The sequence below is a fragment of the Abramis brama genome (assembly GCF_963993115.1).
Source record: "Abramis brama genome assembly, chromosome: 4".
NCBI lineage: Eukaryota > Metazoa > Chordata > Actinopteri > Cypriniformes > Leuciscidae > Abramis > Abramis brama.
In genome coordinates, this window is record NC_139966.1 from 32,633,029 (window position 1) to 32,653,734 (window position 20,706).

General features: G+C 37.3%; 1 protein-coding gene across 1 annotated transcript; it reads left to right on the forward strand.

Moving 5' to 3' along the window:
• The first annotated feature begins 206 nt into the window (after positions 1–206).
• LOC311081985 (uncharacterized protein) lies at positions 207–20,225 on the forward strand. The gene is made up of 3 exons (XM_084112738.1): positions 207–261; positions 841–990; positions 15,844–20,225. The coding sequence occupies exons 2-3, from the start codon at positions 894–896 to the stop codon at positions 16,758–16,760; spliced, it is 1,014 nt and encodes a 337-aa protein (XP_083968864.1). The 5' UTR covers positions 207–261; positions 841–893; the 3' UTR covers positions 16,761–20,225.
• Positions 20,226–20,706: the final 481 nt, after the last annotated feature.

Consider the following 20,706-nt stretch of genomic DNA (forward strand, 5'->3'; position numbering starts at 1 on the left):
TGCAACCAAACATGACGTTTTATTTTACAGAATCAACATAATAAGATGTGGTACACAGTTACTTTCAGGATTTTATTAGGAAACGGGTGACAGGAATTAAACTCTAATAACCTCTGACATTTTATATAAATTGTATGTGTTTTCTGTTTATACATCGATGCATTCTTTTGTGATTTAGGAACAGGACTTTTATTTTGGTATGGATTAATGACGTCAGGAGGCTGCGACGCGATCCTGCGTCTGTCATACGGCTAAAGAAAGGTTTGTGTTTTTAAGTCCTTAAATCATGCAATTTTATAGTTTTTATAAGCGATGTAAAATGAATAGGTTATTATTGAATGTAACATTGCAATGATTATTCTACCATAGCGTTTAAAGCGCATCCACATATGTGTAAAAGAAAAGGTGCGTCTCATTTCACTCCTTAAATCGTGAACCAGTTTACAGTAATCATGAATTCAGTCTTTTTAGCAAGTAGTGATGGGAAAGAGTAAATTAAAGCAATTGTTTCGCATGATGATTCACTGTTTAGAAGCGCTCGAATCATCGCACGGTGACGACATCTGCTGGTCAAAACAGTGTAATGAGACCACAAAACAAAACGTGTAATGATAACTTTTACGAACCAGTAGAAAATATTTCATTAAAATGTAATCTATTAACTGTAAATGCAAATTATTAAATATCAAATATAAATCATAAGTAAGTTTTGAGCTAATAAGGTCATCAAGGCTGTCACTCCAGTGCACTGACTACTGAACGGAGCTGATTGAGACACACACAGATTTAATTTGGATTTATTTTTCTTTCTGTTATTTATTCTCATCTTAAATATAACAGAGTATCCAAAAACACAGAAAAACTCCTGGTGAAGCAACTGAGATCAACATAACATGATTATAAAGATGGCGTTTATTAAAGAGGAGAGTGAAGACATCAGGATTGAAGAAGCATTTGGCGTAAAACATGAAGATACTGAGGAACAAACAGGTTGGTTTTCATTCTCAAAGCTGAACAGTCATTTGGTCCTTAATATGTCAACCTCTACAGCATCAAGTCAAAATTATTTGTATAGCACTTCACAATACACAGTTTACAACATATTACACATCAAGGGCTTAGCCATCATTTGAAAAGTGAGGGGGACAGAATGTCAAGTGTTATACCAGTTTTTTTCTGACCTTTTGTCTAATTGACGGGTTATATTTTTAATCATAATCTTGCTTAATTGGCTTATATTTATGTAAGCTGGGTATTTTTGACCCCAAATGACGTTTGCTAAAAAATGATTTTCCCTCTTCATCTAAATGGCATGAGACTTGATGTGGTGGTTGACATTTGCTAGCTCTACAAACAAACTAATCAATTGGAATGATATTTAGTTGTATGTTAGCGTGAAAAAAAGTCACACTTAGGATTTTCGGGGTCTTCAGAGACCCCAGACAATAAAATGTGAAGTTATTTTTATTTATTTATAAAAACCTATTTTAAAATATATTTTTACATTTTATTTATATACATTTAAAAATACCTAGAATCCTCCAAACAATACACAAATGCAGAGTAAAAACATGAATAAAGTGAGTGATATTACATTTGTTTAAAAAACCAAAAAAACATGATGTTACAAATAACATTTTATTGTCCGGGGTCAACAGCCTGAGTACATCCCAAACAAATAGCTTAGAAGGGTTAAAGCAAAAAAAAAAACAGAAAGAAAGAAAAAAAGATGTTCTGTACTGTATATTGCACATGGTGTTATATGTTGTACTATATTGTTCACATATTTCATTTGATTTTTGTATACGTTGTATTCAGTGATGGGAAGGTTACCTTGGAAATGTAATAGGTTACAGATTACAAATTACCCTATTTAAAAAAGTATTGTAACACTTTTTATTAAAGTTACTTTAATAATTACTTTATTAAAGTAATGTAACTGATTACATTTGATTACTTTTCTAAATTTCTAACAAATGTTTTTAACTGAACAGTTAAAAACATTTGTTAGAAATTTAGAAAAGTAATCAAATGTAATCAGTTACATTACTATAATCATTTTCAAACTTTTAAAGCAGGCAGGATTAACCTTAGCCTGGCTCCACCCTCCTACGTACTTCCGCTCAATTTTCATTTTCCTTCAGTACGTCGTCTGGGTTTGCGGTATATTCGCGGGTTTTCTCCGGCCAATTTTTTACCGGTCCAATCAGCGAACAGAGGGAGTGGCTGAGAACGATGACGTTGAGGTTGTGCGATATAAACTTAAGATTGAGCCACTGTAGTCACTTGGACTATATTAACGATGTCTTTAATACATTTTCTGGGCCAGCAAGTTATAATGCCTTAGAAGCCTATGGAGAAGTGATCCAGCTCTCAGATTTAATCAAAAATATCTTAATTTGTGTTCCGAAGATGAACGAAGGTCTTACGGGGTTGGAACAACATGAGGGTTTAACGCTTGTCAATGGGGAGTGGCCAGACTCTCTGTACAAATGAAATGTACGAGAGTGTGGTAGGACCAGGCTAGGTTAACCTTACAGTAGTACTTAATTTTAAAGCACAGCCACCACAAAATCAGACTTTAGCAACTCTTTTTACTTTGCGATCATTCTGAAGGTTAAATACAGATTTAAAATCATAACAAGAAATAGTTGAATAGCTATGATACGGTTTTACGAATATTTGCATAGCTATGACAGGGAGCACTGTGAGACTTCAGTGTAAACGCCCACTGCTGTGATTGGCTAACATCTTTGAACTCTCTTGAAAACTTTTAATACATTTTTACTCTTACAGCTCTTAAAGCAGCACCAGGTAACTTTTCAACCTTCATAATATATTTCCAAAACTCTTGTGATGGTACATCGACTTACAATAGGTTGAATGACACGTCTGCCATAGCCTTACGGGGTCTGTATCGTTTTTAATTGTACTTTTAAACTTCGGGTTTCGGGTAGTAACCAGAGCACAAAAAGAACTACAAAATTCGACTGCTTTACGGCATAGGCTACCTCACTTCCCCCAACACGTCCTCACATGCTGTTGGACTTATATTGCTTATATTGTATATCACTCGGACAAGCTTTCACTCGTTGGTGTGAGCTAAAAAGCACCTGGCGTTCTTGTTGATGGATTAGTAGACATCTTCGGAGGCTAGCTGTGCTTGTTCGATGTCCGACGATTTGTAACGCGTTGTGTTTATTCCCCAATCGAACATAGAATTGGGTGAATGTGATCCTGTTTCTTGCACCTAAGCACCACTGCATTTTGAATGAACTAAAGCTTATTTACTGACCCTGCAACGAGGTTGTAGAAGGCTGTTCTGCAAATGTTAGAATTGTGATTATCAAAGGACAAAATACTGTCAAAACAAGACGGTACACCCAGGTACTTAACTATAGAAAACCACATAACAGTACATGCTGATGTGGCGTTTAATACCATTTCTGCAGGCACACTTCTTAGAATTTAAATTATATTACATACATTTTTTGTGCTCCAAAGCAAAGTCCACCAGATTGTGCATGGAACAACATTCTGTAGCTTAAAGGGTTAGTTCACCCAAAAATGAAAATTCTGTCATTCTGTTTTTTCTATGTGAATAGCGTAGGAGACTAGACTAACATGGAAGAGAAGAAATTGGTGAATAAAGTTGTCTTTTTTGCGCACAAAAAGTATTCTCGTCACTTCATAAAATTAAGGTTAAACCACTGTAGTCACATAGCAGTAGCGTAGCCAGAAAAGAGACTCTGGGTGTGCATCTGAAAATCTGGGTGTGCCACATTTACTGTCAGATTACTGTGCAAAATTATTAACCATAACCATATAACCATGCCCCACATAACCATAAAACTATATAAAATATAACTATACATTACACTCAGGATCGCCAATAACATAGTCATAACATAGTGTCTGTTAGCTGATTAAAGGGCAAGACGGCGTGGCCTGGCCTTGAAAACCTCAATTATATCATCCAGGTCCAGTGTCTCTGCGAGTTCTCGTTCAAATGTCAGCAACGAGCTTTCTTTTACTGTCTATGGCAACGAGAGGCTATTTAGTCTTTCTGTGAGCATGGTTGCTCTGTTGCTGGATTTGATTTGGTTCACTGCTGAAAACAAGCGCTCCACAGAACAGCTTGTAACAGGCCGAGGTTTTTTTTGCTAAAAAAAAATTAAGCAGGGAGCTCTGCGACATATTGCTAGCTAGCTAGCAATGTGATTGTGTAATCAAACATTCTCTGTTGTTTATATGCGCAGCAAACATCTCTGGGGAGCTGCTGGGGTCACAGTCAGCTGCTGTTTGCTGATTGGTTGGCAGTCCGAATGTCGGCAGATATTTTTTTAACGAAAATCATTTAAAATGTAAATCACATTTTAACATTTTGAGCGTTATGGCACCATATATTGGATTCTTCTTTCTGTGCCCCTGAGAGTATGATTTAGAATGTTCAGTGACGTCACAGAACTGCCAGATTCAAACTGCTTTCGCGCGTTGGCTGGCGCTGAGCCAGAGACGGACGCGCTTAGCGCTTGTCATATATCACAACTAATATGCAGTGTTTTCAACCACATAATGTTTATTTTATGTTTCAGACATTTAAATACACATAAGTACTAGTAAAACAATACATTTGTAGTTTGTAAAATACACACTGATGTCTATGGAAGCAGCAAAAACAATCTATTCAAATGTAATTTGCCGACGTGTTTTATTCATATATCAGACACACATAGCGGAACTATAAAGTTTACTCTAGTCTTCTCCCAGTTCAACAGCCACTTACTTTCATGTATTTTCGGGAGAAACTGTGGAATTCAGGTGCTGTAAATCCGGCTGACAGGACTCTCTGAACTGCAGCGCTCATCACGTTATAGATCAAGATATTTTATAAAGGTTTTTAAACGAAGAATCGGAATATCAGATAGTTGACATGGTAAGCAAGTTTGTGAATATTTTTAATAAAAATGGAAAAACTAAATAAAACGAATAGTGATACATCTGTTAGTTATTGTGGCTGCGGTGTGTCACGTGACAATCATGACGCGTCAGCATGGAAACAAGGGGTCAGTTAAAATATTTGTAACTTACGCGTGAAAGACGCGCGGAAGTTTAGTAAAACACGGAAGTTTAGTAAAACATTTTTTTATTGAGAATATACAAATTAATTCTGCATCCATTTTTAGGTGTGGCACCCTGGCACACCCGTGGCTACACCCCTGGACTATAGATTATTTTAACAATGTATTTACCACCTTTCTGGGCTTTAAAAGTGGTAATTAAATTGCTGTCTATGGAGGAGTCAGAGAGCTCTCGGATTGCATAAAAAATATCTTAATTTGTTTTCCGAGGATCCTTACGGGTTTGGAACAACATGAGTAATTAATGACAGAATTTTCATTTTTGGGTGAACTAACCCTTTAACACACAGTAGCTACACCAGGTCAGACCGCTCTTGGCCACTTAAAGTTGTAAATGATTAGTCTTGAATAAATCTTTAAATGTGTTTATACATCATTATACATAGTTTTCTGATAGTGTCTGATAATTTGTTAACTGCTTGTTTAAAGGGGTCATGACATGAGAAATCAAATTTGCCTTGATCTTTTGACAAATAAGAGGTCTTTGTAGCATTAAAACATCAGGTACTGCCCCCCATACCAGAGGCAATGATTTTCTCTGAGCTATGAATACAAATTAAACAAGTCTTTTGTTATAATGTTAGTGTAGAATGAGTAAAGCTGTTTGTTGTTAGGATGACAAAAAATTATAAGTTACGTTTTTAGGCTACCCTGTCTCGTCAAAATGATCGAAATGGCCAAATTAAATCAAAGAAGGTGGGACTTACGAGTTTGTGGAAAGATTTAAGTAGATATAAGTATTAGACAACTGTTTTATGATAGGAATGTTCAGCGACGAACAGTAATAGACTATGTAGTCATGCAAACTACTCAACTTTTTGTGAAATTTTGCTGTTTTGAATTGAAAATATGTGATCATGATTCATGTAGTTCATAAATGAATGTGATGAGAAGAAACGTTTGCGTTTGACACAGACATAACAATAAGAGTGAATCTATGCACATTTTAAAATAAAATATTAAATCGTTTTCTTTAATGACTGGGCTACAACACGTAGGCCTATAGCCTACAGTACAGAGAAATTTAAGACAGCGTTCGCTCAAATCCCGCTCCAACATTAAATTTCTCTGTACTGTAGGCTATAGGCCTATGTGTTGTAGCCCAGTCATTAAAGAAAACGATTTAGTTTCATTATGTTTAAATAAAATAATATATTTTTTTAATTTCATCTATGTTGATTATATGAAAAGTAGAAAGCATGAAATGTGTACTTTTAAACAAAACAATTCAAAACGAAAGAAAACAGACTGCTTTCTGCTTCTGTAATCCGTATGAAATGTGCATTTCTCGATCTGGCTACTGCGAAGATCGCGAGTCAAGCATCGTCAACTTCATCTTTGACACAGAAAACACTTGTTTATTAATAAACAATTGAAATGTCTCCTTGCTATATTTGACATTCATAATCATCACTTTTGCCAGTTCTTTGTGACAGCTTTTAGGTGCGCTTTAGGTCCCTTGCATGTTACATGAACCTGTCACAACCGCTCAATAGTTAATATTGTTCTTTGGTGTTAAGTTTATACAGGTTTTTCAAATGTTATTTAATAAAAATATTCGGGCTGGTTATTAAAAAAAACCCAACTAATTAATTGCACAATTTGCTGTAATTAATTGCAATTAATTGCATTTCCCCCAAGCTTGTAATCATCAATATTTAAACTTAATCACAGAAAATAGCCCTATATTAAAATAATATTAAACATCAATATATCAATATATTATTCTAATTATTTTTTTTTTTACTAATTATCAAAATAAAATATAGTCCTACAAAGCTATTATTACCAGAGCATGTGATCAGAGCAGGTCATTTTATCATTGTTGCCCAGCATGACTATACCAGCTCAGTAGGGCTATTGCAAACAGAAGTCTACTACAGAGAAATTTCACGTTATTTGAGCAGACTTTACTGTTCCAGTGCGTGATCGGTACATGATTGGAGTGTTTGGGCCGTGAACGACAGAGCAGAACACGCAGCGCAAACATGGAGCGGAACATTGAGCAGAGAGCGCAGCGCGCCGACACACATACACACATACACACACACACACACACACACACACGGAACGGAGAGCGTGGCGCACACACGGAGCGGAAAAAACCCGCTCGTGAAACCTGATCGCAGAACACGGATGGGTGGCATATATTTGGCTTATATTTTCAGCCTTTTTTCTCTTTCAGCCAAAAAAATGCCATTCAGTGGCCGAAAATTCGGTGCATCCAGCTTCAAAACCAACTAGTATAGTATTGGAATTCAGCTTTGCTAATTGTACACAGCATCTTTGTTTTGTCAAACGTGCCATCAGGCAACTGTTTAAATGCAAACATTCCTTCTAAAACTCCATCCTTTGTAGTTCTCCATCATGACAGGGTGACTTGCAAGGCACACTCGCAATAGCAGCCGCAACAGAAAGTCATTAAAACGAGGGAAAAAAAGTGCTGCGTTAATTGCGTAATTTTTTTTTAACGCGTTAAACATCTCAAATTAATCACAAAGATTAACGCGTTAATTCCCCCAGCCCTAAAATTATTTATTTTTTTTTCTCTCAAAATATCCCTCCCCCCCTAAAAAAATAGCGGTTTGTATCGAATCTGGGGTAAAAAAAATCGTGGGTTTGGTGTATCGTTACAGCCCTAGCTTATATAATTTTTTTTGACGACGTAGTTAAGGCGGCAGGCGTGTGTTGCTTAGGCGGCCGCCTTAGTTCCAAAGTGCTGCGGGAAACCCTGAAAGCAGTCGGCTTTCAAATAGAGACACTGGATGGTAAGACTTGTCTCGATCTCCCACCACTAATAGAGTGTAATGAGATAATGAGCAGCAGATCTGAAATTCCCACTCCAGAGGTCGCTCTTGCTCATTCACACTTAAAACCTGTGGCACAGTTAATCCCGAAGCTATATCCTGATGCTCAGATCTGAATATTGCTGGGAAGAGACATGATCCTTGTACACAAAGTGAGACAGCAAATTAATGGGCCTCACAATGCATCCTTTGCACAGCGCTTGGATTTAGGTTGGGTGATTGTAGGTGATGTCTGCATTGACAAAGCACACAAGCTAATGGTGAGTGTCTTTAAAACTAATATCCTGGAGAATGACTGCCCATCTCTTCTCACTTCATGCCAGAGCCACATCAAAGTGAAAGAGACCCTTAAATGGGTTTGGAAGTTTTTTGTATTTCCTAGTTCGGGGAACAGACACAGTTTCTATATGATGATATCTACTGTAGGTGAAAGAGTCTCTATGTGATGGGATTTATCTGACCTTAGTGACGTGAGACCGCTAGCAGACGGTCAGTTTAGCCAGTCTGTCTGCTTCCTGACCTGAGCCCCAATTCGTCATGTTTGAGCTCTAAGACTGTGTGCCATATTACTAGAGAGAAGAGCAGCACCATCCCAGGAGGGATGAATACCATCTCTTTTCAACAGGTCAGGTCTACCCCAAAAACTTTTCCAATTGTCTATGAATTCTATATTATTTTGCGGACACCACATAGACAGCCAGCCATTGAGTGAGGACAGTCTACTAAGTATCTCATCACTCCTGCGAACAGGAACGGGGCCAGAGCAAATTACAGTGTCTGACATCGTACTTGCGAGTTCACACACCTCTTTAACGTTTATTTTAGTGATCTCCGACTGGTGAAGTCGAACATCATTAGTGCCAACGTGAGTAATAATCTAAGAGAATTTACGATTAGCATTAGCCAGCACTTTGCTTTGATGTCAGGCTCCCGGCAAACGTGACTATGGTGGCTGGTGTCTCTATTTTCCCTTCCCGTTTATTAGAATCGGTCTGAAATCTTCTCCGTCAGCCTGACTATCTCCCTGCATTTATCACATGTAAAGCCCTCAGTGCTGACAGAGAATGCTATACTAATTAAGCAGGTCACAGGTTTCAGGCAATATGGGAAAGAAAAAGGATCTCTCTGCTGCGGAAAGCGTCAATTAGTGCAATGCCTTGGACAAGGTATGAAAACATTAGATATTTCACGAACACTTAAGCGTGATCATCATACTGTGAAGAGATTTGTGGCTGATTCAGAGCACAGACGGGTTTGTGCAGATAAAGGCATAATGAGGAAGGTTACTGCCAGACAAATTCATCGGATTAAGAGAGCAGCTGCTAAAATGCCATTAAAAAGCAGCAAACAGGTATTTGAAGCTGCTGGTGCCTCTGGATCCCTGCGAACCTCAAGGTGTAGGATCCTCCAGAGGCTTGCAGTTGTGCTTAAACCTACTATACGGCCACCCCATCAATGCTCACAAGCAGAAACGGTTGCAGTGGGCCCAGAAATACATGAAGACTAATTTTCAAACAGTCTTGTTTACTGATGAGTGCCGTGCAACCCTGGATGGTCCAGATGGATGGAGTAGTGGATGGTTGGTGGATGGCCACCATGTCCCAATAAGGCTGCAACGTCAGAAAGGAGGTGGCGGAGTCATGTTTTGGACCGGAATCATGGGGAGAGAGCTGGTAGGCCCCTTTAGGGTTCCTGAAGGTGTGAAAATGACCTCAGCAAAGTATATAGAGTTTCTGACTGACCACTTTCTTCCATGTAACAAAAAGAAGAACCGTGCCTTCCGTAGCAAAATCATCTTCATGCATGACAATGCACCATCTCATGCTGCAAGGAATACCTCTGAGACCCCCTGTGTCATTGGCTGCTATGGGCATAAAAGGAGAGAAACTCATGGCGTGACCCCCATCCTCCCCTGACCTCAAACTTATTGAGAACCTTTGGAGCATCCTCAAGCAAAAGATCAATTAGGGTGGGAGGCAGTTCGCATCAAAACAGCAGCTCTGGGAGGCTATTCTGACATCCTGCAAAGAAATTCAAGCAGAAACTCTATAAACTCACAAGTTCAATGGATGCAAGAATTGTGAAGGTGATATCAAAGAAGGGGTCCTATGTTAACATGTAACTTGCCCTGTTAAGATGTGTTTGATTGAAATAGCTTTTGATTTCAGTAAATATGATCTCCCAATACTGCAAATTCAACAAATGACCATTTTCAGTTCTTTACAATTTACTAAATGTTTTGGATCAAAAAAAAATTTTTTTTTTTAAATATTGTTTTCGTTGGGTGGTTTGTTCAATGAAATTCAACTTATACCCTATCGGTTGGTGACTTGAAAATTACTGACTGTCATTTGCATCGACTATTTAGGAAAATCAGTGTAAAATAACATTTGCATATTAATTTTGAATGTGGTGTACATGTGACACGAAGTGCAAGTGACAATAACAGGAGAAGACATCACTCACCATGTTTGTTGACTGATCCTACTTACCACAGTTGTTTGATAGACTCGTAAAAGGCATGAGTGTGCGAGAGAAAAAAAGATGGCAAGCACGGATGGCAGGTTAACAGGCTAGTGAGATACTATCGTGCTGTGCTAGCGATAACGATTTAGATAAAAGCTAGCGATGTCAGATTAATGTGATAGGCAATATTAGACAATATCTAATATGTTGATGAGTAAGTTATATTTAGCAAAATAAACAAGGAATGATAGTAAATAAAGATTCAAAACAGAAAGCTATACGGAGCTTACAGACGCAAACCAGCAGCAAGGCAGACAGGAAGAATCGATCCGTAGACAGGAGCAATCGATCAAACAGTAGCCTCAATCGATCAAGATCAGCTGCATGACTGCCCCCTGCTGATCATGTCTTTCTTGTGGCAGGTAATCCCTTGTGTTCCTGCATGCTGCCACTAGATCTTGCAGGATCCCTTTGACCCACTTTCTCAGTGGCCACATCAGTAGATTGAGATCATGCATCTTATGTTTAGAGGCTTTAACACAGATGTGTGTCCACAGTGTGTGTAAACAACCAGCCTATAATGGTAATAATCCACCCAATACTTTTTTATAATCCCCATAAATCATAAACACTCTCTCCATACGAGCGATTCCAGATTTCCCCCTACTCTTATGTAAGGCCTCGTTTACACTGTCAGTGACTGCTGACACTTTAATGCGACTGTCTTGTAAACAGGCAGATCGGATTTTCTGAGGCATTAGGCAACGTCTCCGCGGTTTAATGACAAGAGAAACCCCGACGCGCATCTGCGAAGGGACGGATGGCCCGACGAAACGTTGTGTCGTCGTAGGAGAGGAATGTGGACAAACGTTGACAACATATCAAAGGTTGGCTTGCTCTTCCTAAAGTTTCGGACCCACTGATCCTTGTTAAAGCCAATATTTAAAAACAGTATGCTCCCACCAGTCCTGAGATCTCTCTCACACACAATAACTGAAGCATGCGCAGGCTGCAATGATGGCACTTTTCATCCTCCTCTGCCTCAAAATCATGGTGATGTTTGGCGAACTTCGCATATCGCAGAGCTAACATCAAGCACATTTCGTGTTCGTCCATCTGTGCAAGAGAATTTAACCCTTTAAGCTTGCGCAATGTTTCAGATAGTATGGCAAGTGTAAACACATGAATTGGATATGGGTCACAGTTGAAAAAAACGTGTTAACGGACGGTCAAAATAATTGGATAAAGGTAACAAATCACAATTGGGCATCAAGACCTGCAGTGTAAACAAGGCCTAAGAGTAGGGGAAGCTCCGCCCATTGCTTCTCCCAATGGATCAATAGCAACAAGTGATTCAACTTCATATCCAGCACTTTATAGTGTGCGTGTTTGCAAAATCGCCTTTCAGAATGTTCTTATGTGGCTAAAGTTTACCATGTTCTCTCACTGTATTCACAGAGACCAGAGCTTATTTTTAACCTGAAAATGCTCACTGCCTGTACAATTCAGAGGCGAACTTTTATTACTTCTTAAAAATAAAACTAATGACATAGCTCTGATCTCTGTGAATTCAGTCAGATACAATAGTAACTTTAGCCACATTAGCCGTACAACATGCTAACAAGCACATTCACAAAAAGCAATTTGCGTACATTCGCAAAAAATATTGTGTGGTTTTGAATATGAAATTGGACAGTTGGTATTGGTCCATCTTTGAGAATTTTACTCGCTGTGTGAGGTTCTCTGCACTCCAGTTGTTTGTTGCAGGAGTATCAATCCAAACTAGCACAAGCTGTACAGGCTCTGCCCTCTTCTGAAAAGGGAGTGGGAAGCAGCAGCTCATTTGCATTTAAAGAGACAATCAAAATCAGCGTGTTTTTGCTTCCACCCAAATTGTGGTTTTCACAACTTCCTATAATAAAATGTTTTTATTTATTTATTTTGAGCTAAAACTTAAAAGACACATTCTGGGGACACCCAAGACTTATATTACATCTTGTGAAAATGTGGCATAATAGGTCCACTTTTGATACTTTGGTTTTGGTTTAAAGGTGCTGTATATAACTTTTTTTACTCTACTAAAGCATAAAAATACCATAATATGTTTGCAGATATTTAGGAAACATGCTAAGTTCACATACTCGTTTCTCTGAAAAACACTTCTACAGCCAGTTATTTTACTTATTATTTTACCCGTTCCGTGTTTTCTGTCAGTTTTTGTTTTGGTCTGTGTGATCTCGACCACTGCCAGTTCACCCAATAGTATTTCAACACCCCGGGATGCCAGTTGGCAGGAAACACAGCATATTGCAGCCTTGGAAACGAGCAAGCAAACTGGGTCAGAGATTGCAGATTCCACACAACCTAAAAAGCCTCGGTATCCATTAGGGATGGAACGGTACATGTATTAGTATTGAACTGAAACGGTACGGGTGTCACGGTTCGGTGCATGAATATACACAGAGAATACACGGTATAAAAATAAATAAAACTTGCGTGTAAATTAATTAATGTAATGCGGAACTACTGTTTGATATGCGGGTTCTTTAGGGACACCTAATCTGTAGCCCCGCCTTAGCTCTGAAGCTCTGTGGCTATAATGAACAGGCTGCGATGTCAAGATTGCATTGCTGGAATATGATGTGTGTGTGTGTTAGGGGTGTGACGGTAAGTATATAACTGTGAGGCCGACGGTTATAGTTGAACACGTCATTAGAACTCTATAACCGCCAAAACCGTGTTATTAAAATATTTTTTACAAACATTTTTTATCATAGAGAATGTTTAAATACTAATTAAAAACAATTGTTAACAGTCTGTGTTATTAATGGTCTACGTTGTTTCCAACTGTATTTGATTCTTTGCCAAGTACCCCCTGACCGACCGCCAATCATTTGAGATAGAAATAAAAGCTATGACTATGATATAGTGATGTGCCATCATTATGAGATTTATTAAACAAATGAAAAACATTTGCAATAATAAACATTAGCAATAAACATTTGCAATAATAAACCACTTAATGAAGTTTTGTTTTGTAAATCGTCAGACATGATTTTTACCACTTCATTAAGAAAAAGCCTTTCTTTAAAGCGAATTTCGTTTTGTACAAATTGTATCTTAATTTTAATAAATGTTTCATCAACCAATTGTATGTATTTAATAAATAAAAGGCAAATATAGCAGACAATATAATAACCGAGACATGGAGGCGCCGGTGCGCCGCGTTCACTTGCATTGCATTGTGAACTAGAGCGCATCTCATCGTAAATGAATGAAACTCAGCGTAGGCTATGCCTCATACATTAGCATTAAATATCTTTGCTGCTGCATCCTTTCTACTAGAACAGACAAGGGCTTTCTTGCGGCTCGCATCAGCAGAGCATTGCATCGTCCATAGACCGCAAAGCAATCAGCGGATGGCGGGCGGGTGCGGCTTTGAAATTTGGTCAAAAAACGGTGCGGATGATGAGTTTTGTGATGCGGTTGCGGATGAAATAATACCCCATCCGCGTATCTCTATCGATAACAACATTGAACACTACACAAATATTAATTTTATTTTTTTAATTTAGGCGATCAAATAGCTAATCAGTGTCTGCTCGTTTATTCAAACTAAGTTGTCCTATAACAGACAAACGTTGCAACCCCTGGGCCCCCGACGACGACGGTTATGTTACGAACCGTCACATTTGACTCACGTCATAACCGCCATCACCAATTCTGAAACCGGCACACCCCTAGCGTGTGTGCGTGCGTGTGTGAGTTATATACTAACCGTCACACCCCTAACAGTGGAAACATAAAAACATACTCCGTCATTTTGTTCATACAGGACATCATTCAAACTGCAAAGTGTTTACTTATATTTGTGTACACTCGCAATAAAACACAACATTGTGCTTTTGTCAAACTGTAAACTTGTCAAACTGTAACCTACAACTGTCACCCAACCAAAATCTCTTCTATCTCTCACACACACACACACACACACACACACACATACTGTTTAAAAGCAAAAAATATTTATCCAACCCCATTTAAAAACAGTCTGTGGGTGCCATCTTTTGGACATTCGTCATATTGCATTGGTTTTCATTTCTTGTCCTCAAACAGAGCACTAATCTGTTTATTTTTAAGTTACACATTCTACATTGATTAAAAAAGAAAATCAAATGTGTTTTAATAGTAGTATTATTTTATGCAGAAATAAATTATTTATAATTAAGATGAGAATAAAGTTAGTGTTAATTAAAACACTAACTAATTTAAGGAAAACAAAATACATTGATCTGAAATATAGCAATTTTTTTAAAAATTCATTCAGGTACAATTACCAAACATATCTCAAGGTCTTTTTATTAATTTAATTAATAAACTAATTATATAAAACTATTGTCAATGCACTACAAATAAACTGGTTATATGCCTTTGCTTTATTAATACAACTTATTTAAAAAATACAAGGCTTAAGACATCTATTTTCCTTTGGTGGTACAACCTGAGACATGCACAATAAAAAAAATTGCCTTCTGCATTTTTGTTTTGCTTTTCCCTCCATTGTACCGAACTCGTACCGAACCGTGACTTCTGTGTACCATTCCACCCCTAGTATCCATCTAAAATTCTCAGTGAACAAGAGCATATTAAAATGCGGATAAATCAGCTCATCAACTGACTCAGCTTGTAAAAAAAAAAAAAAAAAAAAAGTCTCCTCAGCTTTCATTTTCAATTGCGCTCTTTCCTGTTGCGTGTCCTCAAACTGGCAACCCGCGTGAGCGTCAAGTCTGAGGAGGAGGGGGCTGGAGAAGCAACAATCTCTGTTATTTTGAATTTGGACTGCAGTACCTATCTCGACCACTAGCTGTCATTCTTACAGCATCTTTAATTTAAAAGAAGAAAATGACTGGCCATCCCATCTTTTATATCATTAATAACTCTGCTTTTCTGTTTGTATACATTTTAACTGAGGGACATTATCATTAGATTTCACTGATATGACAATGATACTCAGAATTATACTTCCTTACAACCTGACAAAACTTCACAACTTTAAGTGAGGACTTTAATGAGCTGATGAAATGATGAAATCATCTGTCTTCATTTATTGAAAGATTTCATGTTGTCAAAAGATCATCAGTGAAATCTAATGATAATGTCCCTCAGTTGAAGTGTATACAAGCAGAAAAGCAGAGGACTTAATACTGAGCCCTGTGGCACCCCATACTTGTGTTGATGAAATGGTAAAATGTTTTCATTTATCAAAAGATTTCATGTTGTCCAAAGATCTAATAGCACTAGAAGAGGCTTTGATGCTTTATGTTGGTTTTGATGCTTTAATGCTTTCAGGTTGGTTTGATGTACAGTATGTGTCTTTTTGCTAATAAACTGGTTAACTTGTATTTGTCATTGCTTTTTTATGGTTTTAGGCTTAATGGCACTGAAAGAGGAGTGTCAAGAACTGGATGAAATGGAAGAGACAAATCAGTATGAAAAACATAATGATTTCATGACTGGAGAAAAATCCACACAGACAGAAAAGTCTTCCCCACAAAAAGGATCTCAGAAGACCGAATCCAACAGTTATTTCACCTGCCGTCAGTGCGAAAAGAGTTTCAATCAAAAACAAAACCTTGAAGTCCACATGAGAATTCACACTGGAGAGAAGCCTTTCACCTGCCAGCAGTGTGGAAAAAGTTTCACTCAAAAACAAAACCTTAAAGTACACATGAGAGTTCACACTGGAGAGAAGCCTTACACCTGCCAAGAGTGTGGACAGAGTTTTACACATAAAGGAAACCTTAATACCCACATGAGAAGTCACACTGGAGAGAGCTATTTCACCTGCCAGCTGTGTGGGAAGAGCTTCTCACGGAAAGAAAGTCTTCAGACTCACATGAGAATTCACACAGGAGAGAAGCCGTTCACATGTGGTCAGTGTGGAAAGAGTTTCAGATGTAAAGTAAACCTTAATTGCCACATGAGGATTCACTCGAGAGAGAAAAGTTTGATATGTCATCAGTGTGGAATGAGTTTCACAGAAAGCAATCACCTTAAGAATCATGTAGTAACTCACACAGGAGAGAAGCCTTTCATGTGCCATCACTGTGGAAAGACTTGCTCAAACAAGGCAATCCTTGAGGTTCACATAAGAGTTCACACTGGAGAAAGACCTTTCATTTGTCCTCAGTGTGGAAAGAGTTTCACGCTTAAAGGAAACCTTAACATTCACATGAGGCTTCACACTGGAGAGAGGCCTTTCACTTGTCTTCAGTGTGAAACGAGTTTCACATTTCACACAGACCTGAAACGTCATTTGCAAACTCATTCTGAAAAGAAATTGTAGTGTTCCTCAGTGTGGATTCCTCAGGTTTAAAAAAATAACATTCACTCTGGAAGAATACTATTTAATGTTGATCAGTGTAATAAAAAATGGCCATCAAAATTATAGATAGACCTGAAATTTCATGAAGATGTGAGACCCTCTTTATATGGTGTTTGAACTTTATTGGTAATTTAAAATGGCAACAAAAATTATGAATTGTTGTTAAAATAATTTAGATTGTATAAAGGTGTAACTCATATATTTGATTTTATATTTGATTATTTAATACAACGAAAACAAATATTGCATCACAATAAGTGTAATTGTGATTGTCAAAACATTTGGTAACTAAATAGAATTTTATGGAGTTTAGTGACAACATGTTACAATGTTTATGACTGGTAGGATACAGTTTTTATTATTGCTTGACAAAAATTTCAAGATTTCAATTCCATTCTTGTGATTTGATTCCGATTTTGATTCAATATTGACTAATTTGGATACATGTTTATTTTAAATTTTATTTTAAAAAATAATCTCATCTAATGCTGTACACATAGAGGGCCCAATCTGCTGGTATTTTTAAAGGTTAAAAATAACAAATTAAATTAAACATAATGCAGTTTTTGTTATAATAACAATTATTTAATGACATAAGTAAAAATATAATAAAAATGTAATATAGTGCTCAGCAAAATCTCCTCTCTAGCTATTTTTTCTATTCAATTAACATTCTATGGTCATTAAATGGCTTTCTTGAGGTAAATGTAACGTTATGTGACATAATTGTTCTCCTGCTGTTATATTGACCTCTTTCCGTGGTTGAAAAACACTAATTGGTCGATATTATGTATACTTTCGGTAAGTTGTACTGCATCTTTAAATAAAAAAGTAACAGATGATCGGTTCACGTGCACTTGAACTGAGGCGCTCAGCGATCTGTCACGTCACATTTACAAGCGCCAAACGTATTTTTGTCTGAATTTCGTAATAAAATTGACGGAATCTAAGAGCTGAGAATTAGTTTAATATTAAAAGTACCTCTTTGCTCCGCAATTTTTCTGTGCGTGAGAAAATGGATGTGTGGCGTTAGAGCGTGTGAAAAGTGTCAATTGCGTGAGTCTCACGCTCAATGCGTGAGAGTTGGCAGCCCTGTAAAATGCTTTAAATATGGTGCTAGAATTGACTCTTATAAATGATGAATATTAATAAATGCACAAGGTAATTCACATTCATCACTAATAGCGCATATATTTGCAAACAGCAATTCACACATTCAGAACCTACACTGTCTCTACACCGGACATGAGTGGCAAGAGCAAAAGACAATAGAACCCATTATTATTAGTGATGCTGCGCTTGCACTGCATGTGGCGTGATACGACACAACAAATCCCTGACAGTAAACTGATGCTTTTTGAATGTTTCTGCATGTACAGTCTGATTGTTGAATCTGCATTTGAAAATCGTCACGTGTATGAATAACCTTGTATTTGTACAATTTTATACTTTCTTGACAGGGCTCAATTTGTATGTGAGTCTGTCCAGGGCTGTGTTTCCCAAAAGCATTTTAAGTCTAAGTTGATCATAGAACAATTGCAATCAGTGGTCTCTACAACCAAATTAGGATTACAATGCTTTTGGGAAACGCAGCCCAGAGCTGTTAAAAAAGAGTTGCAACAACCTTTGATCTGACCACCACACTGTTACCCAGTTTATGTGGCTCTCAATAGTTCCAAACAAAGCTGTCCACCTATTTGAATGGATTTAAGCGGGACAGACCGCAGCAGCGATTTTCAGTCAAAATTAAAAGGATAATTCACCCAAAAATGTAATAAATGTCATCAATTACTCACCGTCATGTCATTCTAAAACCGTAAGACTTTCATTTATCTTCAAAATGCAAATTAAGATATTTTAAATTAAATCTGAGAGATTTTTGTCCCTCCATTGACACTCCACACAACTACAACTTTGTTGCGTCAAAAATTTAATAAAGAGATCGTAAAACTAATCTATATAAATTGAGTGGTTTAGTTGAGATTTTCTGAAGAGACTATGATGACTAGTACACACTAGTCTAAGATGACTAGATTTAATTTAGGCTTTTATTCACATATAAACATTGATCAGCGAACATAAGCTCAACCGTACTTGCTTGAAGCACGAGAACAAACCTCATTGATTCTTGCAGAAGCTCAAATGGGCTGCGTAACACATGAGTATCAACCTTATTGGTTCTTGCAAGTCAAGCAAACATGCTTGAGCTTTTGTTTACCAAATCTGATGTGAATGTTGAGGAATGTTTCTATGTGAATAAAAGCCTAAATTACATGTGTAAATTACACTCAGCGTATAGAGTGATCATGTCTCTTCAGAAAACTAAACTGCTTGATTCATATGGATTAGTTTTATCTGTTTCAAAGATGAACAGAAGTCTTACGGGTTTGGAACAACATGATGGTGAGTAAATGATGACAGAATTAGTTTGGGGTGTGAACTAACTCTCATGCACAATGTGAATTTATTCCATTTACTACATTTATAGTATAATTTATTTCTGGGGATTGATGAAGAGAACGTTTATCAATTGTTCTGTTTAAGTTTGAAAAGAATACTGTACAAACAAATGTTTCAACTCAAAACAAAAGCAACAGTTTGCATGAATCTTTTTGAGTTATGAAATTGTTCAACCAACAAATTACACAGTTAGAGAAACTTAATTAGTAGCAAAACACAAATTTGTTAGTTGATTACTCCAAAAAAGTTTAAATTTAATATAATTGAGCGGTGGCCCTGGCCCTGGAGTTTAGCTCCAACCCTTATCAAACTTACCTGCCTATAGCTTTCTATTAATCCTGAATATTAGCTTGTTCAAGTGTTTTTGATTAGGTTTGGAGCTGAATTCTCCAGGAGAGTTGATCTTGGGGGCCAGAGTGGTGTAGTGAACCAGAGAAGTCCTCTGCCCTATGACCAGCTACTCCTCCTACCACCAAATGCCAGTGTGACGTATCCCAATCTTTCAGAAGGGGGAACCAAATGAAATATTCTGAATGATCAATCCACAATCTGACCTGTGATGCATCCTGGAATCATAATCACACAATGATGGTTCATGTGGCCAGAGTTTGGGTTCCTTGACACTGACACCTTTGGCTTGCTTAGTTGGGGACACTTAATATTTATTGATTTGACTGCACTGACACTTTTGGATGAGAACGAAACCTGAACTGAATTAAGCTGAATGAAGACATCACTGTTTTCCGCAGAACTGCTTTATAGCTTATTTGACTCTGTTTCATAATTTGTTTTTTACAGCGTCGCCACTGTTATTGAACTGAATTGAATCAACATTGAACTGACTCAAAATAATGACATAATAATGACATTATTGTCTTCTGTAGAGCTGCTTATAGCTGAATTGAACTAATTTCATAACTGATTAATTTTACTGTCACTGAACTGAATAAACACTGAACTGACTAATGTCACTATTGTCTTTTTTAGAGCTGCTTTTACAGCAGAATTGAATTCTGTTAGCATCATTGATCATTATTTTCCTGTTTATCACTGTAAAGATGCTTTGATATAATCTGTATTGTATAAAGCACTAAATAAATAAAGCTCACTTCACTAGTGTATACTGTCACATTGCCACCCACAACCTAGTCTCGCCTAGCCAGACCTTCTGCAGCTTTCATTGGCTAAGGACCGTCCAGAAAGCAACCAATAATAGTTTGTTTTGTTCTGTGTTTAAGAGCGTGAAAATATAATGTTGATATCCATACAGTAACAGCACAGTGTGTAAAACTCTTGGATGTATTTTAAAGAGTACAGTGGTGTGAAAAAGTGTTTGCCCCCTTCCTGATTTCTTATTTTTTTTGCATGTTTGTCACACTTAAATGTTTCAAATCATCAAACAAGTTTAAATATTAGTCAAAGATAAAACAAGTAAACACAAAATGCA

Coding starts and splice junctions, on each gene's coding strand:
- LOC311081985 (XM_084112738.1), top strand. CDS start 894: ATGATTATAAAGATGGCGTTTATTAAAGAGGAGAGTGAAGACATCAGG. Junction 991..15,843: donor AGATACTGAGGAACAAACAG/GTTGGTTTTCAT, acceptor TTATGGTTTTAG/GCTTAATGGCACTGAAAGAG.